The sequence below is a fragment of the Rhinolophus ferrumequinum genome, chromosome 9 (assembly GCF_004115265.2).
Source record: "Rhinolophus ferrumequinum isolate MPI-CBG mRhiFer1 chromosome 9, mRhiFer1_v1.p, whole genome shotgun sequence".
Classification (NCBI taxonomy): Eukaryota; Metazoa; Chordata; class Mammalia; order Chiroptera; family Rhinolophidae; genus Rhinolophus; species Rhinolophus ferrumequinum.
This window is the reverse complement of record NC_046292.1, coordinates 55,820,817-55,847,307: the sequence shown is the minus strand read 5'-3', so window position 1 is coordinate 55,847,307 and position 26,491 is coordinate 55,820,817. Positions and strand designations below refer to the sequence as shown.

The 26,491-nt window shown below is 38.6% G+C and overlaps 1 protein-coding gene across 2 annotated transcripts in view; it reads left to right on the top strand.

Annotated features, from left to right (window-relative positions):
* Positions 1-26,491, top strand: part of SLC44A5 (solute carrier family 44 member 5) — a 318,753-nt gene that overhangs the window by 174,375 nt on the left and 117,887 nt on the right. For both annotated transcript variants that reach the window (XM_033115958.1, XM_033115957.1), the window contains exon 2: positions 7,146-7,194. In XM_033115958.1, coding sequence (XP_032971849.1) covers positions 7,146-7,194 — 49 coding nt within the window. The remainder of the gene's footprint in view (positions 1-7,145; positions 7,195-26,491) is intronic.

The following is a 26,491-nucleotide window of genomic DNA, read 5'->3' as shown; positions in this document are numbered from 1 at the left end:
ATAATTTTGGTGAGCAAAGAGTCACGTGAACTTAAGAAGCTTTTCATATGGTTATCTAATTTTAATGTTTTTCTTTTTCTTTAAGTGAGAAATATGAATTGTATTCAACTAGCTAAGCTATATGAGAGTGAAACATTGTGGCTTTTTTCATTTAGCTGGCCCCTCAGTCTATTTATTCCAGTGATGCAATTAGAGCACATGAGGGCCTCTGAAAAAGTGATGCCCTGTATTGATTTCAGGAAATAAAAAATTTGCATGACAATACAAATTCAGCTAGCAAATGGGGCAGGCTGAAGTCATCACTTTCCAGCTGTCATTACTAGATGGAATCAGCTAAATCTTATCATTTGGCTGTGGTTTTAGTGTATTTCCAACTGAAATATATGGCAGCCAGGCTTTACAATCAGAATGTGTCAGCTTTTCAGACAGATTTGACAATAGCATTTCATTTACACTGCAATCTGCTTTTTCACTTGGTGAGGTACAAATCACACCAAAATTGAAAGCCAGCCTATACACTTTTAAACCAGTTTTGCCTATCTTTAATGTAAAAAGTGAATAATTACAGGATGATAAAAGTTTCCAACCCCTTTCAACCTGCCTCCTGTCCCTACTCATCTGTGGAATTTCTCTAAGGTCGCTAACAGAAATTTACTGCCAATTGGCCCCACACAGGCTTTGGGTTCAGACCATCGGCCTTCCAATTACATGTCCACCTCTTGCTAGCTGAGTGGGCTAGGGCAAATTTGCTTACTCTTCTGTGCCTTAACTTCCTCACCTGTAAAATGGAATGATAATAATGGTATACATCACAGAATTATCAGGAGCATAACATGACATAATAAATATACTACTGTTATTGTATCACACAGCTCAAGGGGGTGCAATTCACATTGTTCTATGCGGAATTGTGCATAATGGCCTATCTGTGTTTAAAGCCCTTATAGCAGTTCCAGGCACAAATAAGCATTCACTTCATAATCATTTTTCTGTGGAATTTATAATCCTCCTTCTTTCTTGAAATTGTTTGGCTTTCCTGAATGTCACTTTTCTGTTTCTCTTTCTGTAACTGCTTCATCACACCTCTTACCCTTAATTGTGGTGTTTCCCAAAGCTCATATACATCACGATGACCTGCTTTGCTCTTATTCTATCAGGTTTTCTCGGTTATGTACTGCTAGAATGAAGGACCGTGTATGAACTGAGATAGAGGTTAAGAATGAAATTCAGAATAAATCAAATAGTCTAGTGCCCTCTAAGTCTAATTGTGCCATAGAATTATCTGAGGGGACTTTTTAAAAATACACATTTCCAGGTGTACCCCAGACATACAGAATTGTAGTATTTGGTGTGGAAGGGCTAGAAACATGTACCTTACCCCAAAAAATTTTTGAGCTATTTCAGCTGTTCAACGAGTTTGGGGAACTGAAATCTGGCTCAGTAAGAATACCAGCAACAGTGAGTGTTCCACAGCAGGGAAGATCCAAGTCAAAAGGCACAGGGGCCGGGGGTTTGGTAGAAAGTGGAGCCCAAGTTTAGAGTCAGTCAGGAGCTGGAGACACTTACCTATTCATGAACCTCTCTGTGCCCCGTAGCACCCCTTTCATGTCTCTGTCATGGCTACCACACAGTGTTGAGATTATACAGGGGATGCCAAAAAAGTATACACACATTTTAAGAAAGGAAAACTGTATTAAAATTGTAATAATATATACTGATAACAAAAGATGAATACAAGTCACATTTGACTTCTGCAATTACAAGAGGTGCTCAAAGTGGTTGCCAGCAGCATCTAGTCACTTTTGATTACGGTGAACTACTGCTTGAGCAATGTTGACCAAAGTGTCCACTTGTATACATTTTTTTGGCACCGCCAGTATTTCTTACTCAAGTGTGAGTTTCATGAAAGCAGACTTAGTCTCAAGAATTTATCCTTATTTATGTGGTTTTATGTCTGAGTTCTCAATTCTATTTCATTGGTCTACGTGTCTGTTTTTCTGCTAATACCATGCTGTTTTGATTATTGTTGCCCTGTAGTACAAGCTAAAGTCAGGGAGTGTGATACTTCCAGCATTTTTTTTTTTTTATTAAGATTGCTTTGGCTATTTGAGGTCTTTTGTGGTTCCAAGCAAATCTGATGATTTTTTTGTTCTATTTCTTTAAAATATGCTATTGGGATTATGATGGGGATTGCATTAAATCTGTATATTGCTTTGGGTAATATGGCCATTTTAACTATGCTGATTCTTCCAATCCTGGATAAAGAAGTTGTGGTATATATACACAATGGAATACTATTCAGCAGTTAGAAAAGATGAAATAGGACCATTTGTGACAATATGGATGGATCTTGAGATTATAATGCTAAACGAAATAAGTCAGACAGAAAAAGCAGAGAACCATATGATTTCACTGATATGTGGTATATAAACCAAAAACAACAAAAGAACAAGACAAAGAAATGAGAAACAAAATCTCATAGACACAGATAATAGTTTAGTGGTTACCAGAGGGTAAGGGGGGAGGGGAGTGGTAGATGAGGGTAAAAGGGATCAAATATATGGTGATGGAAGGAGAACTGACTCTGGGTGGTGAACACACAATGTGATATATAGATGATGTATTATAGAATTGTACATCTGAAATCTATGTAACTTTACTAACAATTGTCACCCCAATAAACTTTAATTAAAAAAAAAAGAATTTATCCTTGATTTGTTGGTTTTCTTTAGTGTTTTGATTGGATTCCTTTCTCTTCACTTTTTGTGGATTTTTTGTACAGTTTTGGTTTATGATTACCATGTGGTTCCTATGTATCCATCTATATTTATAGCAGTCGATTTTAAGCTGATAAGCATTTAAGTTCAATTGCATTCTAAAAGCACATTTTTACTCCTCCCTCCCCTCTTTATGTTTTTGATGTCATGTTTTATATCTTTTTGTTTTGTGTATCTCCTGACTACTTATTGTAGTTGTACTGAATTTTGCTACTGTTGTCTTTTTACCTTCCTATTAACTTGTTAAGTGGTTGATTCAAAGTGATTATTATATAATGCCTTTACCAGTGAGATTTTTTTACCCTGTGTTTTCTTATTTCTGATTATGGCCTTTTTTTTTTCTGCACAAAGACGTAAAGAAGACCTGTTAACATTTCCTGTAAGGCTGGTTCAGTGGTTGTGAGCTCCTTTAGTTTTCACTTGTCTGAGAAACTCTTTATCTCTCCTTCAATTCTAAATGATAACCTTGCTGGGTAAAGTATTCCAGGTTGTAGATTCCTTTCGTTGAGCACTTTAAGTATCTCCTGCCTCTCCCTTCTGGCCTGAATCTCCACCACCTGTTCATTGCAAGAATATCATAAATGTGGTTAAAATGAATTGTTGAAACATCAGTCGAGCTAAGCAAGTGCATATATTCGTGGGACTCTTCGGTTGCCCATAACCGAAGTGAACTAGCAAAAAAAGCAAGGAAGCGGACATTAGTATAAGGATACAAGGTATCTCATGAAACTCAACCCTGCGCCTCAGGTCAGGGAGGGACTGGAACAGGAAGCTCAAGTCCACCAGGTATTCTATCTCCGCTTCTCTTTGTACATTTGCTGCAGTAATTCCTTTCTGAAAGCTAGCTTTCTCTGCTTTTCTGCTCTTCAAATTTTATGTCTTGCAGTTCTAATCTCCCACTGACTAACTCACTGTCCATTCTAATTCTAAATTCCTGGGATAGAGTGGCCAGGAGTGACTGGCCCAGTTTCGGTCTCGTGTCCAAACCAGGTCCAGTCACTGATAGTCAGGGAATAGACACATGGGAGAGGCTTGGCTGCTGGAGACTCACTCCTGTGGATGAGAGACGTCAGTTCCCAGAGAAAGGGGGATTAGACACCCTGAAATGTATTTGTTGTTATGAGGCAGAGTCGGACAAGCAGTCAAAAAAGAGAAGCTGACAGTGTAGCATAGAACGTGACACTGAAGTATATACAGGTAGTCTCAAACAGGAAACATTTTACACACTTCCCCTGGAGTATTAACCAATGTTGGCATGGGAAGGTATGACTAACGGGATTTGTTTTGCTGCAGTGAGACCGGCAGAGTGTGGAACCCAGGGGGGTCATTTATCAGCTGTGTGACGACGGGCACGTTCCTTAGCCTCTCCATACCTTGTTTTTTACATATGTAAAATGAGGGTTATAATAGTTTTCAATCCACCTATATAATAAGGTTATTGTGTCAAAGTAACAAAATAATGCATGAAAGCACTTAGCACAGTACTTAGCATTTAATGCTAAAAACATTTTAAGTATGATTGCTATTGTCATTATAACATTACTCTATATACCTGACAGATCCCGACATTCTGTTCTTTACGGAGTCCATCTCTTTTCGTGACATAAACTTTGACTTCTAAATATGTCAATTAATAGGTCAAGACTTGACCCAAGGCTCCAGTTTCTTAGCTGCAGTTGAATGCTGGACTTTCAATTAGATGTCACTTCAAAAAAAAAAAAAAAAAAGATGTCACTTCAAACTCAAAAAAAGCAAAATAAATCTCATGCTCTTTTTTCTTATAACAACTTTATAAATTCTCCCACCTATTAACGTTCTCAACTGTTTTAAGAGCATCGACATTTCCTTACACCAAGGCAAAAACCAGAAGTGATTGAGAATCATAATTTCTCGGTCTACAGTTTCTTGATTTGGAGACATATTTGACTTCTGTCTTTTACACTCCAAATCTTACCTTTCATCAAGTGCTATTTATCTTTTCCTGTAATTATATGACTAATAATGAACATTCCCTGGGGGTTTACTAAGTGCCAGCCACTGTTCTAAGCACTTTTACAAGTATTAACTCATTTAATCCTCACAACAACTTTATGGCACAAGTACTGTTATTATCCTCATTTACAAATATGGAAACTGAGACTCAATGGAGTCAAATAATGTGTCTAGGCTCATTCTGATGGAAAGCGACAGAGAACAAGCAGTCTGACTCCAGAGCCATTACTCCTGGCCCGTGAGCCACACGACCACTCTGTGATGAACCTTGAATCTCTCTTTCCATTACTTCCATCACCTCTTGGACAGTGGCTCACATTATTACTTCACTTCTCTTATTGCAATAGACTCCTAGTTAGTCTCAGTTGGTCTCCTGGATTTTGTACCTTGTAATACAACTTGCATACTGCTGCTAGTTTGCTCTTCGTTAAGCGCTGCTTCTACCATGTCATCCCTTTGTTCAGAATCCTTCTATGGCTCCCTATGGCCTACCGTGTATAAAATAACTTCCATCCCTGGTTTTCTATGCATTCTGTAGTCTTATCCCATACTATCTGTTCAGCTTTATTTTTTCCTCCTCCTATCCCATTATCCAGGCTGATCTTTTCACCATCCGTACAAACATGATAGCCATTCCTAACTCTCTGTGACTTCATTCATCTCTACAGGTCTAAACAGTACCCGTCCATCTCAAACTATTGTGGCTCTAAACCTGCCTGACTAATCTCAACTCAACATGGCCTTTCCTTCCTTAGAACTCTCCTAGCACTTTCTTTGTGCCCCTCTTATAATATGATATACTGCCTTGTATTATAGTGATTTGTGTACTTTTCTTATTTCTCTCCCTGTTCTCCAGTTTGTTAACTTGTTGGAGATAGAGATGGTGTTTCACTAAACCTTGTATCCCCTGCAATGCCTCTTTTAATGCAGAGTGTGTAGCAGGTGATGGATAGTTACTGAATTTAACCGAGTTCTAGCTTCACCTACCCAGAATGATTTTCCTTCCCCTTTTGTTTTGCTCCAGTCTTTCACAAAAACTCTTATTTATTGAACCCCCTTGACTGCTCTAGTCCTTGATGAAACCTACTTTCTCGGAACTCTTATAACGCTTAAAGCCAATACCACACAATTTAGTACTTTATTAATTGTTTTATGTGGTATATTCATTGTTCATGTGGTACAACACAGGGCCTGGTATATAAAGATTCTCAAGAAATATTTGTTGAATGAGTCAATATGTGGATCTTGCCCCATCAGTTGGAAGGTCTCCAAGATAGGGAACCCGCCTTATCTATCTTCTGTATCCCCTCAGAGTTCTCAGCATACAGTAGGTGTTTTCTGAATATTCGTTAAAAGATTGGCTCTTGGATTTCTGTTGCAAGTCTGTCCTTCCCTTCCTGTTGTTCTACCACCAGCCTGTGATGACATTAAAGAAGGCTTTGAGTCCTCCGCTTAATTTCCCCATAGAGTACAGGCAAAGTTAGATTGCTGACACACAGGGGGCTCTTTCCAGTCCCTTTTGAAATTCTGTCCTTAATTCAGTACCAGGCCTTCGTATGGGGACAAAATCCTAAAGGAGAGGGTGGCAGTGCTTAGGTTGGGGGAGAAGAATCATGGGCTAGGGGTTACAAAATTCAGCTCTTCGGCCAGAAATGGGAACCACAGAACTTATTACTGAGTCCGCCCATACAGTACATGTGAGGGAAACAAAGCCGTTTCATATGTACCTTGTATTGTTTAAAGATGAGGCTGATGTATTGCAATCATGATGCAACAATGAATGACTAGGGCATCGCCCCAGATGGCATAACGTCTGGGAGTAGATCTGAAAACAAAGTCAATAAAAATGGCATCTATATAATAATGGTTTGTATATTCCAAACAGCCAACATGGCAGAGACCAACAGTTACTAATATTCCAACTTCTTGAAGGAAAACCTGATTTACTGAGAGGAAAGGGAGACTGGGAATAAGCTGGCATCTCTGTTGTGCTGTGCACCTCACAAGTACTCAGCCATACTTGGCGATGGCGGGTGGTAAAATTGTTTTGCAGACTAGTAGGGCTTCAAATGTCACTACCCAGTATGTACTCTATAAAGTTGCTACTCGGAAAAGTGAGAGGACATGTGCATAGGGTGCGTAGAATATGGTCATTAAGAGTTCTTTTTAGTCTTGCTTCTAGCTGGAGAGAGGGAGAAGGATTGACAGCTGTAACCAACGCGTAATTGAAATCTCACTGGACCAAAGAATGAATTCAACACTGCACTGAGCAGTGGACTAGCCAAGATGTAGATTTTCCTTTATTAATATTTTATATGTGTTGATTTCTCATATCGTTGGCTTTTATCCTTAAAAAGCTGTTTGTTTTAAATGCAGGTGATCCAAGGACATTTGATCCAGATTTCAAAGGACCTGTTGTCAACAGGTAAGCAATTCTTTTCTTGGGAATATATTTTTTAACAAACCACAGAAAGCTTGTTTTTTGGTACCATTTTCCAGTCAATGGACAACTGTGTCTCCTATGAGGGGAAAATGACTTACTTTTAGCCTAAATGTCACCTTATTTATGCAGGGAAAATACAGAGAATAAATCTTTCCATGGGCCACGAATATCCTTTCCTGTTTAGCAAATGAGCTGTTTAAGTTTGTATTTCTCGAAAAGAGAAGGCAAAAAAAAAAAAAAAATTAAAAAGCTTTACAAGATTTAACCACTTTGTGGAGAAGCGAACACATTCGAGTAGTTGTTTCATGCACCTGTTTACTCTGTGATTCACCGTTGCAAAGGCAGAGTTGCTATGCCAACTTCCTCCACACCAGGTATTTGTGCTACTCAGCTTCCAAAAGCAAAGAGCTTTCTTTGAGACAACCATTCACCAATGCATCATGTACGCTTCAGCATATTTTAAAATACTCTGGGGAAATACGTGCTTGTCTCAATTGGTGCTTCTCCCCCACGGTTGCATGGCATTTAAAAATGATCCAATAACTCATAGACCTCTTTTATTATTATTATTTTTTTACCCTTTATTCCCAGGCTTCTTGCTAATCAAAAAGGGGGCTTGCAGGGTAGAATAGCTAAAAATGAAGAGCAAATGATGCTGTTGGCATTTGGGTTTTGCTTAGCTTTGACATTGATTGCTGGCGGTTGTATGTCATAATAAACTGTGATGTGGGATAATGATCAGGATGCTTATTTGCACTTGCCAACCATCACCATGTCCATTAGCATTTACTGTTATGTCCCTCTGCTATCCCAGCTTTAAACAAATGTGCATTCAGTTTGTTCTAATTCTGTAAAATACAAGTCATTTGTTTCGGGTTACTCATTCAAAGGTATATCGATGCTTTCTTTAGAATAATTCTGAAATCTCTCTCATTCTCTCGATGGTAACACCATGAATACATTTTGTTATCCAGTCTGCAAACAGCCTCTTCAATACAGAGGTTACTTTTGCTGTACTTGCATTCATTTTATAATAACTAATTTTTGAGAATTGAATTTAGCTAATTAGCTTCAAGGGAACTTTAGGTATAATCCAGGTTCTTCAACAGTAGTGATGAAGAGGAGGAGAAGGAGGAGGAAGAAGGAAAAGAAGGAGGAAAAGGAGAAGGGGAAGAAATAAAAAATGAGCTGCCACATTCGAACCGATGAAATACAGATTACACGTGTGCCTTTTCTAGCCATAGAGAAGGAAGCAGAGTTAGGCCTGGCTGGCTTCATGTGTGGGGATGGAGGTGAGATCTCTCTGTACTCACTTACTTAGAATTTAATGATGGAACCAGGTAGTCCAGGTAAAGTCTACGCAACTCTGATAATCACTGTGAGGAAAGTAATTTATTTTTTACCTCGGAACTTTTGTGATGCCCTAGGCACCACAAAGGCCCTCAGAGGTGAAAAGATCATTACTCGGCCACACGTCCTCCACTTTTCAATCCAAGAACAGGGGGATGTATTGTAAAACCACAGGGGCTTAACTATAGGACACAGTGAGCCCATTTGTAACTTTTCAGGCTGCAGGGTTCTACCATGCCCTCTCTGGGAAAACAATTGGGGTGTTTCAGGAGCAAGTAAGAGACCCCAGATTCTTCACATTACCTCTAGCAACAAGGCCAGCTTTCAGAATACCTTTTGCTTACATGATGCCACTTTCCTCCTGAGACCTCCTGTCTTATCGGGTATTCAGGCAGACCCTCACAGCACTCTCTGCTCGTCATCCGCTGTGTTCTGTACACTCTCTCCATTCACAAGGGCATCACTTTGTGCCTAGTGATCACCCAGCTGTAGTTGTTTCCAGAAGAGATGATGGAACGATGGTCATGCCACAAGAGAGATTAACTCAGTGTCTTATTTGTTCCCATATACTAAGAATTGGGTATATGGAAGCTATTGCTGCATAACGTTGACCAAAAATAAAAATGGTTTTGATAGTTTAAGGTATTTTCCCAGCCCCTTTTGGAAAAGTAATTATCCAGCGCCCATGTCTTCTCCCCTATATTCAACAAAATTTTTAAAAAGATTAGTTAGTGTTGGATTGAGGTTCTGAGGTTTGTCAACATTCAATGGGGTGTTCAGCACTATTCTTGGCTATACATTAGAGGGCAAAATGCACATAGAAAACTAAGAAATAAATCTCTTTTACAAGACGCTACATGAGAAATTCCTCTTGTAATTTGGAACCAAGAAAAACGTCCGTTTAATGGAGAATTAGTATACTTTCTTCTGTCAGATAAGGAGAACTGTGTAATTCACTGTATTTCTCCTTTTATACTGATGTGTAGAAAGCCCATGGGTAAATTTAAGTTCAGTGCCAGCAACTGCGTTAGCCTTTGAGTAAAGAATTTCTTTTCAGGAGCTTGAATTTCTATTTCTATTTTAACAACTTCATTGCATCCAGGTGTTTTAAGTCATTTCATTTAAGATCTTTCCTGGAAAGAGGAAGCATATGGGTAGACAGGTAAATAGAAATGAAAGCCTTACATGTTCCATAATTGCCGTTTTCTTCCCTTATACACAAAATAGATGAAGGGCATATGACTCATCCTAAGAAAGTTGATAGGTTTGACAATGCTGAAAATAACTATTATAGAAGGTGGAAAATCTGTCTAAAATGTGATAAGATGCATTTATTTGTACCTGAAGCATTCATTGTGGGGAGCATATATTTCACTATAGTGAAGGGGTTCCAGGAGAGAATGAAGAGGCATTGATTATGAATGCCGTAGAGGGTGTTTGTTCATATTGAGGAGTTCGTCTAAATGACCTCAGAGTTCTTTGTCAATCTTGAAACTCTGTGACTCTGGGAATCAACTTTTAATGCCAAAGCACAGAAGGAAGAGTTTGGCTTCTGACCTAAGATATACATACACTGATGCTCACCACGTGCTCTTGTGAATTCTGAAGTACCATGATCAAGTGGACATCTCAAATGATTGTGATAACACAATGCAATCTCCTGAAGTTATGCAGTTCTCATATTTGCTTCTTGTTGAAATAATCAGTGTGCTTCTTTTCACTGTAGAGGAGACGTAAACATCTAAAGGTGAGGCCTATTATCAAGGAAAGTTCCTGCCCAAGGGAACTTGCAGTCTAATAGGAAAGGCAGATAATAAAGGGATTAATATGGTAAGTGCAATAATATAGTTATTGACAGGGGTTCTGGAAATGAAGGAGAGTGTGTCCAGCAGTGCTAGGAGTAAGGAAAGAGGAGTCTAGAAAAACTTCAGAGCAGAGGGGATCCTTCAGCTGGTTTTTGAATACATTCTAAAAAAGGTCAGTGGTACGCATCCAAGTATAGAGGTTTGAGAACAATTGTCCTGGAAGTGGTTCAGTGTAAGCAGAACACCCAGTGTGTGTGTGCATAAGTGGTAGGAGGCACGAGGCGCAGGCTGAGGTGGGGAGAAATGATACTGGAGGGGTAAGAACAGGCAAAATCACCAAGGGTTTATACAACATATCGATGTGTTTGATATTTATTCTATAGACTGAGGAGACATTGAAGAATTTTGAGAAAGAAATTGACAATCAATTTAGCATTTTAGAAACTTTTGTTTAGCAAGCACTTAGCGAATATGACTCTGTACAAGATCTTAGAGCAAGAACCAGGGACACCTACCTCCTAGACATGATCCCAAGCTTAAAAATTTGTCCTTGTCCTGTTGTGTATGTTTGTGTTGGAGGAGAGGAGAGCAGAGATGCAGTCAAACCAGACTGCATTATAGCGAGGTAAATGCAACATTGCAACAGTGCAGGTTGCAATGGAAACCCTAAGGAGAGAGTAAATCATGTGGCAGGATGATGCTGCTTGCGTGATATGATCACGCTTGAAAGGTACTGAAGGACCCTGTAAGAGTTTCACTTTATGTAGGAAAGGGCAAAGAGTGACCCAGAGAGTCCAGATGTGTGAAGGAAGAGACTGCATGAGTCATGTTTTGCAAGTACTTATGTAAGAGGGAAGGAGAGTAAGGTTGGGAAATAAAATTCCTTTGGTAGCAAGAACTGAGATAAGAGCATTGTACCGTTAGGTAAGGCATTTGAACTTTATTCTAAAGGGCATGAAATGAATGGCAAGCCACTTTGATTTTTGCTTTTAATCAGGGTAGTTGCATAGTTATATTTGCTTCAGTTGTCTCTATTTGCTCTATTTCTCCTTTCTTTCCTCACGTATTCTCCAATACAGACTTATTCCTCTCGACTCTCCTCAAACCGATATTGAGGTCACCAATGACTTCCATATTGCCAAGCACAGTGGGTGACCGTACTTGTTTTAATTTTTTTGTTTTAATCCTGTAGTGACATCTGACAAAGGTGACCACTCTCTCCTTTTTGAAAAGCTCTTTTCTCTTGGTTTCCTTGATACTATACTCACCTGAAGCTTTTTCTACCTCATTGGCCTCTCCTTTTCAGTCTCTTTTTCTGGCTCTTCAATCTCTGCATGGTCTCCAAAGGTTGGAGTGCCACGGGACTTGGGCCTTGGCCTTCTACTCTTCTCTCTCTAGTCTCCTTTTAGACTAGGCCAGTAACTTTAAATATTATCTATATGCCAGTGATTCCCAAGCTTACTTCACTACCAATGACTCCTCCATTGACCTCCATATTTCTGTATTTAGCTCCCTATTTGGTATCTCTCTTTGGATTCATAATACTTATTCAGCCATAATTTGTCCAAACAGAACTCTCGATTCCTATTCCGACCCCAGAGCAATAAAACTTTCCCTTAGTCTTTGCCATTTCAGGAAATGATACCAATATCCATGCTGTTTTATTCAAGTTACAGATATTTCCTTTTCCTATCTCCCATATTCATCCTATCGTCAAGTCTTACTGGCTTTCACTGCAAAACATGTCCCCAAGCCAACTGCTTCTTCATCTTTCTTACTATTACCCTTATCCAGGGCACTATACATCCTGTCTATACTTTTGTACTAGACTTGAGAATAGTCTCCCTTCTTTCGCTCCTGGGTTTCTTGAATCCATTCTCCACACAAAACCCTGAGTGAGCTTCCAAATCATAAATTCATTCATGCCATTCTTCTACTTACATATTTTTAACAGCTGCCCATAGCACTTAGATTAAAACTCAAACTCACTGGGTCCTACATGAGTGCCTTCTGTGTAATGCGCTGTCCTCATCCCCTATCACTCTCTCTATCTTCCCCTCTCATTGTAGTCATACTAGTCTTTTTCCCATTTCTTGAACGTTCTAAACTTGTTTCCATCTTGGGGACTTTGTATTTGTTTTTCTTCTGCCTGAAATGCTGTGTCCACAGACTTTTACGTGGCAGGCTCCCTCTCATCATCCAGCTCTTAACTGTTACTGTCCAAGAGCCCTTCCTGACAACCCAGTCCCCCAGACACTCTTCATCAGACCATTTAATTACAGTATTTACTTTACAGTATTTACTTTACAGTATTTATCCCTATTAAAAACTGCTTTATTCATTTCTTTGCTTACACAATTGATGTCTGTCTAGAGTATCATGTCTATGAGAAGACAGATCCTTGTCTTTTTTGTTCATCATTGCATCCCCTGGAGTTAGAAAAGTCTGTGACACAATATATATATTTGTGGAATGAACTATGAACTATCATCCTAGCTTTAAACCTGAATATATACTGGAAAAGACAGAAGTTACGGTGGTTAGAATGAAGGCAGAATACCACATAGAAAACCAGCTGAGAAATGGTTAAAACTTGGACTAAGGCAGTGGTCCGAGGAGAGAAGCAATCTAAGAGGCAATGAGAAGACAAAAATCTGTAAGGCCTTAGGACTGATTGTATGTTGGGGTAGAAGAGAGAATCTGGCATAACTGTGGCTAATAATTATAGTCTCCAAAGTAGGGAACCCATGAGGATGACCAAGAATGATTATGAAGAACAGAGAAAACCATGAGTTTAGGTTTTGAAGTGTTGCGTTTGGGATGCCTGTGGCATAACCAGGTGGGAATATTTAGTAGAAAGAAATATACTTCTGAAGCTCTTTGAAATATTGATATCTTTCTTTTAACTAAAAAAAAACAACAAAAAAACAAACAAACAAAAAACAAAAGTATCCAAATAAAGGGGAAATTTTGAAGTAATATTAAAGTCTAATTTAAAAATGTGTAAGTTTTCTCTTCTAAGTAGTGTTTCCTGGTCACCCCTAGAGTGAACTGTGGATACCTTTCTTGGTGTTTTGAGTGCTCTGGGCACTTATAACAGTGTGCTGTAATTAATAGTTTGCTTGGCTAACTCCTCAATTAAACCATGAGTTCTGCTAAGTAGAGTTGCACATAGCAGACCCATTAGTGACAGTTTGGATCATGTCACACACTCTATTCAAATTTCACCGGTGAGTTCCCACTGCCTACAAATTAACTCCAAGCACCTTAATATGATAATAAAATCCCGACACAAATTTGTCTTAAGAACATCTCCCTAAACTGCTCTCTCTGGGGTTTCTAAACCCTTGAATGAGCTCTCTATTGAGCCCAACCAGTCGTGTACATTTCTACAGGGTCTGAAAATTGATTTTGGTCGGTGTCCTAGAATTACTCCAACTCAAGGATGATGACTGGCGCTAACAAAACTCACAAGAAACTGATATGTAAAACCAGAATGCCAGTGCAGTAATTTACACTGAGAAATGTCATTGTTGAGAAAGCCTGGTGTTCCCATTGTCCTGATGTCCCTTTAGACAAACTACGTGAGAAACCTAATTATCACAAGTTTGCTTTATGAGTATACAGTCGGAACAAAGAAATGACAGGAGTGGGAGTTGATGGCATCAGGCTTTGCCAGCCTGTGCTGCCTGACAGCGGAGCAGGGTCTGCACATTGAGCCTCATAGCAGTTTGACTTGGTGCCCTCACCTGGAGAATGCTTGGATGGGCAGAGCTGTTTCATCATTTGCACTTCTCTGTGGATACATTCATAAATTCAACAAGTTGAAAGTCAAGGCTTGGTGAACTGGAAATCTTGCAGTCTCACTGAGGTAACTATGTACATCTCTGTTTTAATTATGTATGGATTTCACAGTGTAACTCAGAAAACACTATTATTTTTTATTCTCTCAAGTTTGGGGGAAGCACCTTACTGTCGCATAAAGTGGTCGTCCTTCTTGCTCCATCGACCTGCTCAGCATCTGCCTCCTCTTACCCCAGCCTTTGAGTGCCTTCTCTTTGCTGAAATCTTGCAGCTTTTACAATGAATGATAAACTGCACATGCTACATGTGACCTCTCTCTAGCTTTCGGTACTCATGTATTGTCTTGTTACCTGGTTTGCAATTGGAGGACAAAGGTCTGTATTCAGCATATGTGCAAGTACTTAATGACGAGGCCTGGCTTTTTCACCCTCTGTCAGTATACCACTAGTTAGAGCACGTACTCCTTGGACAGCATTCTCTTCATAAAGAATGGCGTTATTTCATAAGAAAAGATGAAATAGTACCATTTGCGACAACATGGATAGATCTTGAGATTATAATGCTAAGCAAAATAAGTCAGACAGAAAAAGCAGAGAACCATATGATTTCACTGATATGTGGTATATAAACCTGAAAACAACAGAAGAACAAGACAAACGAAGAAACAAAAGCTCATAGACACAGACAATAGTTTAGTGGTCACCAGAGGGTAAGGGGTTGGGGGGTGGGAGATGAGGGTAAGGGGGATCAAATATATGGTGATGGAAGGAGAACTGACTCTGGGTGGTGAACACACAATGTGATATATAGATGACGTATTACAGAATTGTACACCTGAAATCTATGTAACTTTACTAACAATTGTCACCCCAATAAACTTTAATTAAAAAAAATAGGGTTATTTCTTCCAGGGTTGTGCTTAAAAATGTCAGCATTCATTTAATTTGCATCCTCTTTCAGGTGAGTTTTTACTATTAAAAATAAATAAAAAAATAAATGCCATCACCATGTCCTTTATGACAGGGTGCCAATTGTAGCTATTTGAACTTTATTTTTCCAGACTTGGACCACAGATCAAGCAAAAGGTCATAACATTTTAATGACTTTACTCTGATATAAAAAGAATGAGATAAACAGAATATGCTGAACTTTTTTGCGCTGGAGCCTGTAAATCTTTGGCCTGGTTTGACACAGCACACTCAGGTCCACACTATATATGGTGTCACGCCCTCTGTGTTCATTTCATAAAACCTAATTGAATGGAAAAATAGTGTGAGGTGTATTCCATAAGTCCTAGCAATGCAAATCATTCAGAGAACTCTGGTACTCTGGTACTGCTTTCCTATTAGCTGGGCATCACATTAAGGAATTTGAACTCTCATATCTCACTAATGTCTTCTGAAAGTGATGTAAGATTTGGACAGCATCTCAGCGAGTGCTTTAAGTAACAATTTTAAAGTCCTGGAGTTCAAACCCATACGTGAATCTCCACTTACATATGATGAATGTTTTGCCTCACATGTCAAAACATTCAGCCTCTTTTGAGGGTCGCTCCTGTGTTTATCCATAGGTTCTATGTCATACTGCTTCCTCCCTATCATTGTTTTCCTTAATTTCTTAAGCAAATATTATAGTACATTTTACACTATGAGAATTATGCTAGTTGGTAATAATACAAAGGTAGGATATCATTTTCCTCAAGAAATTAACAAATAATGTAAGCAACAGACAACTGAAAAGACTTCACACTTCAATGTGGAAAGTACAGTCATGGAAGAGAGAACACAGGATCAGGCTCTCAGCGATGGACGTCTGCTGTGGCTGCTATTCCAAAGATTAGTATTCATTTATTCTCATTCAACCAATATTTATCGATCATCTATTACATGCCCTGTCTCCTCTAGGCATTAGAGATACAGTGATGAGCAAGATAGACAGCATCCTTTCTTGGAAGAGGCCAGACATCATCTGAGAAATGAACATGACAGTTTCATAAGATGATAAGTACAAGGAAAAAAATAAAACAGGGTGATGTGATAGTGCCAGCCGGGTGTGAGTGTGTGGGAGCAGTAATTTAGATTTGGTGGTGAGGAAAGACCTTTCTATGGAGGTGACAATTGAAATGAGACTTGAATGATCAGGAGGAGCCAGCCATGCAAAGATTGAGGACATAACATTGCAGATAGAGGAACAGCAAAATGTAAAGTCTCTAAGGCAGGAATAAGGTTAGTATGCTCAAGTAGCAGAAAGAAGGCAAGAGTGTGTGTAGCATGGTGGATGGAGGACAGGGTGGGGAGGGGGTTGGAAGGAGATCCCTGCAATCACATTATAGTAAGTGTGATGGAAAAGCCATTGGAGGGTTTTAATAGGACACTGAGTTAATCTAATATATGTTTTTAAAACTCATTCTGACTACTGTGTGGAGAATGTCTTTCAAGAATTTAAATGCAAGGGCAGAGAGATCAGTAAGAAGCTTCACTTAGTCTCCTAAGTGGAGGAGCGGCTTAGACTAGGGCGATGGTAGTGGAGATGGAGAGATGTGACTAGATTCAAGATATACCATGTTTCCCCGAAAATAAGACCTAGCCCGGCAATCAGCTCTAATGTGTCTTTCTGAGCAAAAATTAACATAAGACCCGGTATTGTATTGTATTGTATTGTATTATATTATATTATATTAAAAGACCTGGTCTTATGTTATAGTAAAATAAGACCGGGTCTTATATTAATTTTTGCTCCAAAAGACACATGAGAGCTGATTGTCCTGCTTGGTCTTATTTTTGGGGAAACACGGTACTCTGGTAGTAGAGGTGGCAGTACTTTCTGATATAAGGGGTAAGAGAAAGAAAAGAGCCACGGATAACTGCTAGATTTGTGACTTAAACAACTGGGTGAATGATGATTCCCTATGCGAAGAATGGAAAGTTAGGGGAGGAACAGATTTGCTGGTGCAGGGATTGAGGCTTCTGTTTTGGCTGTGTAGAGATTGAGATGTCGAATAGGTACCCTTGTGGTGATGCACAGATGAGTCTGGAGCTCATTGAAGAATAAGGTGAAGGATGGAGAGTTAGATAACATTTAGAGCCAAGTGTATGGATGAGATCACTTAGGAGGGTGGAGAAGGAGCCAAGAACAAAACTCTGGATTCGACTACATTTGGAGGTCAAGCAGAGGAGGAGGAGGAGCCAGCAAAGGAGACAGAAGGAGCACCCAGTGAGTTAGGATAAAAGCCAGAAGAATGTGATGTTATAGAAGCTAAAAGAAGAGTATTACAAGAAGAGTTTGTTTTCTATTTATTTATCTTTAAAGTTGTGTTGTTTAAAACTCTGTTGACTGATTTGAGAAGTCAAGCAAGATAAAAATCGAGAAGTGACCGTTGCATTGGGCAACATGAAAATCATCAGTGACCTCATTAAAAGCAGTATCAGTGAGGAAGTGGGTACTCAGGTCTGGTTGGAGAGAGAGAATGTGAGGTGAAAACCTGGAGGGGGCTACTAGAGACAAGTCTTTCAGTAAGTTGGAGGATGAGGAGAATCTGGGATCAAAGTAGAGTTTTTTGAAGATAGAACATGACAGTGTGTGATGCTGGAGACAATTCATGACATTGATGATGCAAGAGAAAGAGAAAATTGTAGAGATCAAATCCTGCAAATGGAACCCAAACACAGTTGGGTTGGTAGGAAAATCTGGCCTTTGGCAGGAACAGGGATTCCTAATCCGTAGTGTAAAATGATAAGCAGGAAATAGGATAGAGATGCTAAGTGTCAATAGTTTTGATGATGTAAAGAAGACAGATTCTTTCTGTTTGCTTTTAATTTCTCGATAAAATATGTGGTAAGATCATCAGATAAGGGTGGGCTGTGGTGGAAGTGTATGTGGTGGCAAGCCCAGGTGTGTGAGGACCAAGAGGAGAAGGTATGAAGCAGTCATTTTGGAAAGTGATGAAGTGAACATACCCATATTGTTAATCCAGAATATGTACATTTTAATTTCCCATATAGAGAATCTTATTTTAGTCTTAGAAAGACAAGAGAACCTAAAAACCACTGATGATTCTGATGGACCATAACAATTTTTAGACACATATTAGGTACCTAAATTATGTGAACCAGAAGATCCTGAGGCAGGTGAAGTTGGGTGGCAATACCCTGGGTGTTTCACATGGTAGGAGGGTCTTGAACAATATTTAGAGGGAAGGGTCATGCTATCAAAAGAGGCATCTTTTATGCAATGGCTTAAAGACAAGATAAACATGTACCATGAAAAGCAGATTTGCTGAGTAAGATTGGAAAGCAGAGGCTGGATATAAAATATAGCTGAAAAATAGAGGGAGCTGGGCACATGTATGAAATATTGGATATGAAATATTAACAAGATTTCATTTCAGTTATCACAGAGAAGGAAAAAAGAAGAAGTGTAGGCAGATTCCAGATCATGCACTACTTTATTTCTTCATTCATCTGTTAATCACTTGGAGCACACAGAGATGAGTAAGACACAGACTGTGCTCTCAATAAACTTAAAATTTAAACCACTAACTATAATGTAAAAAATGAATCACTTGCTAAATGTAGGTACAAGCATAATTCAGGGGGACAGAATAAAATGAGCAAAATGAATAATTATTCCCGATTGGAAGGATCAAGAAATGTTTCTTGAAGACATCATTTGAGCTGGACCTTGGAGGAGGAGAATGATTTTGACAGAGAATGAAGAAGAGAATCAGAGTCACTGAGGCATGTGCTGCAGATTGGGTTTTCCAGAAGCAGTTGCTGAGATAGAGTTTGGGGTGCAAGCTCTTTATTAGGGATCACACCTGTGAAAAGAAGGGGAAGGAAGTGGGATTACACAGAAAGCGATATCAGTCTGCTACCAGTCTCCTGAAAGCCTCAGTCCATGCTGCAGGGAGCCTGGTGCAAGTACTACATCCCCCAGGGTCTGGAGTACCCCTGAAGGGGCCGCACCTTGATGAGCCCAGCTGGCTCAGTCCCTGGTTTGTCAGCTTTCCTTGAAGGCATGACCTGGGGTGAAGCAGCTAAGCCGCATCCTGAACATGCTGGTGGCTAGATACTATCTGTGAGCACACTTGCCACAACTGGGCAACCGGTCCTCCTTGAAGGAAACCTAGCAGCACATCTCTGTGTGGCCCACAGCATGTAAGTAAGTGCAGGCCTGTCCTCATTGTGCTCCCGAGGGGGTGGGAGAGAGACCAGGGCAAAAGAATTTTGGGAATGAAGCTGAACAGATCATTTGGGATGATAGCCTGAAAGTCATGATAAGGATTGGGGATTTATTTTTTCTCTCTTGTAGGGATTTGTTAAGGGAATTAAGTAGGGCTATATGATCATCTAATGCTCTGCCTTCAGGGAGCTCCAGGTAGTGAACCCGAGCAGCAGAATCTCTTAGCAGTAATAGCTGCCATAGACCACAGCTGCCTAATGAATGTCTGGGGCGGAGGGGATAGACCATACATGACATTGTGTCCCTTATCATTTGGATCTTCTATTCTTGGATGACAGTGACCTTGATGGTTCATGCAGCACAGATATGTCCCTTCACCTTTACCATGATTGCAAGTAAAAGATTTCTAGCTCCTCTTTTTGGAGAAGCTAATACTTATCTTCATTACCATATACCTCTATCAGAAAAACATAGCTGTGGGAGAAGAAAATATTCTTCAAATACTAGGCCGTTTTGCTAGTTAATGGATTTGTTTTTCACTTGCTCTCCATCAATAATTACATATACTTTAAATGTGACTTCTTTTTGTGGGGAAATGGAAAGAGAGATGTGTTTTGTTTCGTTTTGATTCTATTTAAAAAGCAGAGGTAGTTTGTGTCCAGATGGAGCAGGAGACCAGGAAGTGGACACAGTTGGAAAGCCAGTAGGCATGGAAGGCAGCAGGCAGCTTCCAAGGGCTTGGGCCCTGGGGTGTGGCGCTCACTTTCTGACTGGGCTCTAGAATGTGAAAGGAGGACTCTGGGGGCAATCCAAGTAGCAGCATCCACTATTGGATTTCTATGTCATTCAGAAACCAGCAGTGTGGAACCAGGTTGCCAAGTGTGAATAGAACCACAGAGGACTCAAGAGTACAAAGAGTACAACAGCAAGCAGAAAGGCAATCACTTCACTCACTAGCATGCCACTTTAATTGCTTTTCTTAATGTAATGAATGTGCAGGGTTTTGAGGCCAAGTTTATTTTCTAGTTAGACCTGTGAGAAAAAATTAGGGAAGAAATATATCAGATTTTATCTGGATAATGCTATTTAATCTAAATCTTTTTCAAATTGTGTATTAGGTTTTTTTTAAATGGTTATTTTGCTTGGTTAGTTCAATAAGGAATTATTACCTAAGTAGAGTATGCAACGGTCAGTTAAGCGTACTTGAGACGCTTTTCAGTTCCAATAGTGAAGCCATCGCTCAGACCCCAAATGGGGAAAGTGACAATAAACTTCACAGCTGTACATTTTTAAAGTCTTGACATGGTAAAATTAGAGTAAAACTTCCCAATACATATCATATTGTCATTTTGATTTCAGTTACTTGTTGAAAATTGATCTCAGATGTCATTGTGTTTCATGATTTACAAGCATTGATATCACTTTACATGCTCTGGACTTTTGAATTCAGGTCATTATGAGTTTATTTCAAACTGGAAGTCTCCTATTTATTTGATGAACGTCTTCAAGAACCAGTTCCTTCATGTTGGCAAAGTTGTGGCCCTGTGAATTATTACTTATCTTATGTTTTCGGTAATTTGTTGTCCTTCACAGGATACTTTCTGTCATAGTAAAAAAAAAAATGAAAAAAGTAAAGCTTAAAATCCATGCTGAACATTGAAAGAAAATAAGTGATGTTTGCTCAGCATTTAAAGGAAAAAGAAAAAACCAGAATTGATGGTTACCATGTGCCTTATTTCTTAATTTTTTCCTTCCTGAAGGCACTCCTTTGTAATGTACATTAACTTATAGGTCCGCTTTGCATAAAAGGGAAAGTTTGTCCCCTGCAATAAGTGGAGAAGGCACTATTATTTTACAGTTTTGCATTTGATATCACACCTTGTTTTTCTCAGATTTGGGAGACCAAATTTATAACAAAATAAGCCATCGTCTCTATTCTATGCATTATCCATAATTTAATTTTCTCCTGTTCAGTAAAAGAGGGAATGATATTCCATCTCTTCCTTCCTGGCAAAGATTTGATTTCCTATCCCACTGCCATCACCTTCCTCCCTAAAACCCTGGCTTTGATGTTTGTGCATAATGTTTGTGCTGAGTTTATGAATTTATTTAATGCTCTTGGTTTCCCTAAACTTGCTTATGGGAGTGTTGGTGTGCAGTTTATTGACTCTGGGATCTAGTTTGGATCGTACATCACACCTGCTTCCCTAACCTTGTATACCATCTGTTTCATTTTGTATTCAGTTAGACAGTTAAACTAACACACCAACTTTAGAGAGTTGTTAAGTGCTAAATTATGTTGGGGGTTGTACAGAGCAATAGGATTTGATTTCCAGTTAGAGAAGAGGGCGCTGACTTAAAGATCAGATTTAATATAGGAGACAACTTTTGAACTGAGCCTGGAAAGATGAGTATTTTGTAAGAAAAGAATGAAATTCTCCAAGTTAAAAAAGCTTCAAGGGTAAAGGCAAGGAGTCTTCAGTAAGCACGTGGAATACTGTCCTGAGCACAGGGCTTCATCTCTAGTAGATTTCCTGAATGAACATATATGTAGAGAGAGAGAAAAAGAATGAGAGAGTCCAGTTTGCATTAGGACCTGGGCCCAACTATTGATGAAACAACTTGTTCGCCTGAGTTGACCCCCTTTGAACTGGCCCAGTTCTGTCATTGGATTGATCGTTTTGAATATTTGTCTTGATATTGGGTAGACATTGTCTCAGCTTCCTTAATAAGGAGCACAGTATAGTTTTCTCAATATCTGTAATGAACTTTTGTTGTCTGCGTGTGCCAAACTGAGAAATCCTTTTGCCACAACCTTATGGTCTGAGACTTAGATTTTAATGTCCTTAAAAATCAGAAGCCAGGATGACACAGGCTGAGTAGTTTTTGCACCTGTGGGAATGTTCAGAGGGAAATAACAATATGTTATTTACAAGTTGGAGCAGCCATAGAAATGAATTTGTTTTCAGGAATCTATTCATTTATTTAAATAGATTCACACCGTACAGAAAAGACATAGAGTCCCTAGTACCTCAGAATCCTGCCTCAGAGATTAAACATATTATCAATGCCTGTGTATCCTTTCAAATAAATGTATGTATTTAAAAGTGTGTGTGTGTGTGTGTGTGTGTGCATGTGTGCATCTGTATGTCCATTTCTTTAGATAAATAATAACATGTTATCATAGCATTCTATACTTTTTTGACCCTAGCAATGTATCTGGGAAATGTATACTGCAATTCTTCAGTATAACAGTTTGAAGAGAGGTCTTAAATGAAATATATCAGACTCTTAAAATTTTATTATACAATTTGAAGAAATAATGTCCTTAATACCCTTCTCTGTCTTCTACTCACATATGAAGGTCAAGTCCACATGTCCCCTTTCTAACTCTTAGTTCTAGTTACTCTTTGGCAGAATCAATTGCGGTCTTGTCTGTGTTCTCTAAATTCTTTGTACACTGTACATACTCCATTTGTGACCCTGATCATATTGAGGATTTTTTGTTGTTTATCTCTTTTTATCCTTGAATAGATTATTAATTCCTTGAAGCTTCTCTTTTTCTGGGTCCTCATTCCCTAGTACAGAGTCTCGTATATACCTAGTAGGTGGTCAATATGTATTTGCTTGATTATAAAAAAAATGTGTGAGTTCCTTAACCTTCACTGTTCATAGAATCCATATTTTTTTTCCTTGTTGTTATTCTTTGGTATCTGACTTGAAATACTTATCTCCCCAATGACAATTTTTTTAACCACGGAGCAGGGTAAGAATTGAGTGAAAAATAAAACAAATAAGTCCTCTGGAAATATTTATACAATGCACCTTTTATAAACTTTTATGAGAAAATAAATGATCCCCTCCATTTTGTGTTACAAATTGCTGAAGAAAGGCTAATGTGGCCAAAATCAATCTGCAGCCTCCAGCCTGGAGCAATTGTCCGTAGATGTGTTTGGACCTACTCAATGATGGATGCACGCATTTGTGCTACGCTCACAAAGATTCTTCATGGTATTACTTAGAAAATCTTCATGTTTGTCTTAATGAAGCAAAGACTGCCTAATAGTCTCATGGATTTTGTCACCATGCTGTAAGACGACAGTGCTATGTTTTCATTTCTCTGTGCTCTGCTCATTTATATCATCCTCCTTCTCTTGCAATACTTAATAGAACTTTTGGTGTAAATGCAAATAGTTGAAGGAATTATTTATTATTTGTTCATATTATGGAGCTTGTGGATCTGCTTTAACTGTCCTTACCCAGAGCATGAGCATTTTTCTTCACTTTGTTTTGAAGATCATTTAAGGCTCATCTTTAAACTGCCTCATTATGTCTTTTAGAAATACAGTTCTCATATAACAACTAATCAGGAAATTCAAAGTATTTGAAGTATGTTAGGGAAAACAGATGTTTGCTATTTAAAGTACTGCAGATGATTGTTATTTCTTTTTCTAGTCAAAAGACGTGCACATCCACTAAATAAATGTATTGTCTGTAAGTGTGCATCCTTCTGTGTCAAAGTAGTGGGAAGTCTTCACTGCTAGAGTTAGAAATGAAACTCTTCTGCTAATGTTCTGCTTAACTATTCATTTTGCACAGTAGGAAAGCTTGGCTTAGGAAAACATCAGTAAATTTCACTCTTCTTAGCCTAACATGAAAAATAGACAATGGAGATGGCAATTTGGGGCTGGGAGAGATATATATGGCAATTTGGGGCTGGGATATACCATGTTTCCCAAAAAATAAGACCTAGCCGGACAGTCAGGCCTAATGCATCTTTTGGAGAGAGAGAGAGAGAGAGAGAGAGAGAGAGAGAGAGAGAGAGAGAGAGAGAGAGAGATCTGGTCTCTTAAGGGCACTAATTCCATCATGAAGACCTTACCCTCATGACCTCCTCTGAACCTAATTATCTACAAAGGCCCCATCTCCAAATACATTGAGGGGCAGGGCTTCCACATATGCATTTTGGGGGACATAAACACTCAGTCCATAACATCAGGTAAACAGCATTTCTCACAATGTGGTGTCAGTATAGGACCTATTCCATGTTGGGTGTGCCATCCCTGTTTTACATATTAAAACCTCTTCCTAAAAATTTTGTTTGTTTTTCTTTTGAGGGGGTGGGGAAGCAAGCCGAAGGTGAGAGGAAAACCATATCTACAATGGATGGAGGAAGAGGAAAAAAAAAATTGAGACTGGGTGGGAGAGAGGAGGAGCTTTTGAGAACAAAAATGTCCATTGGAGAATGTTCTTATATTTCTGTCATATCTTGTACAGTGTGTGTCTTCTTTTCTGCCTCCCTACAAACTCTTCAGCAATCATCTATTCTTCAACTCCATTGTAGAGTTGGATCCATTTTGATGGATGTTACTAAAATGCTGAGGATCACCTCTGTGTGGTTGGGGTCAGGAGCCTAGACTATCACTTGGAGGACTGTCATGCATACCGTGTTTCCCTGAAAATGAGACCTAGCCGGACAATCAACTCTAAAGCGTCTTTTGGAGCAAAAATTAATATAAGACCTGGTGTTATTTTAATATAAGACCCAGTATAATATAATATAATATAATATAATATAATATAATATAATATAATATAATATAATATAATATATAATAATATAATATAACATAAAATAAATATAATATAATAAATACTGGGTCTTATATTAATTTTTGCTCCAAAAGATGCATGAGAACTGATTGTCCGGCTAGATCTTATTTTCAGGGAAACACAGTATGTGTTTCTGAGATTTTTTGACTCTTTTCTCTAAACTTTGAGCTCTACACTAGGGAGCCATGGATCTGTCTGGCTCACCATTGTATCTTTAACACCAAGTTCCTTGCCCAGTATATAGTACATGCACAATAAATTTGTTGAAATCTGTTAGAACTCAAATATAAGGTGACTACTTCTTTGCAAAGTGTATGTATCAGGCACTTGATCTTCAGGACAGTTCAATCTCTGGACAACTCTAAAAAGTGTTTATTTCTACCTGCCGTTTACAGATTTGGAGCTGAGACTTGGTGATGGCAAGTCACTATCCAAGGGCACACAATTCCTTAGTGGCAAAGCTGGTGTCGTCGAAAGAGTGGTAGGGCTCTACCTTCAAAAGACAAAGCATCCCTGAATATCCTTGGTCTTTAAAGTCTCATAGATAGGTCCCTGATAAAATAAGGCATGCAGATCAATACTTCATTAGGAGTTAAAAAATACTATTGTTCTTTTGAGAAACCAGGAAGAAAACTGAAACTCAGACTCACAGACTTTCTCCACTGTCCAATAGGGAGAATCTTTCCCTAGCAACAGCTACAGTTCACTTCAGAGGGTATTTCATGGCATCAACATATTATGCTTCATTAAAGCAATTAATCAGACTAAGAAGATGGTTTTAAATCCAGATTTGCCTCAAAAATACCTGAAATTTCTAATTTTTCTTGGTGCTGAATACTTCTGGAGTATTCAGAATGTCTCCTAGTTACTGAGTGCTTTCTCAATTACCTTAATTAGAAGAATTAATTAATATTTGGGGAAGACACACCAGCAAGTAACAATCACAGTGCTAATTTGGGATTATTATCGAAACTACCTGATGAAATTAGATTAAAAGGGGAGAGGGGGCAAGGAATACAGATTTATTACTCTTGAATGTATGACATATTGGAGATTATTGTAAAAAACCCTTTTGAAGATCAATTTTAAAAGTAATACATCAAGTAGTTTTATTGTGGACATCACAAATGGGAAATTTGGAATGAATTTCCTATGGAAATATCATCAATGGATTCAAAAAGTTTTGATCTCAGACAACTTAGATGTGAAGGGGATGTGGTCTACACAATCAGAATATGTAACTAAGAAATCCAGGGATGACAAAGACATGAATATTTAAAGATGAAGCAAATAATGCTTTGGTAATATTTAAAAGGAAAAAGTCACTAATACCAAATTAAAATATCATCTGTATTTATATAATGTATGATTTTACAAATGTACGTGTCATACATTTGGAGCTACAATGCTAGGTATATAATATTGTTTCTCTCCAGCTTTTTCCCTTCAGATAATCCAATTATCAAATTTCTATTTGTAGAAAGATAGAATTTGTTAGTTTTCAGGAAATGGAAAAAGTAAGCTTG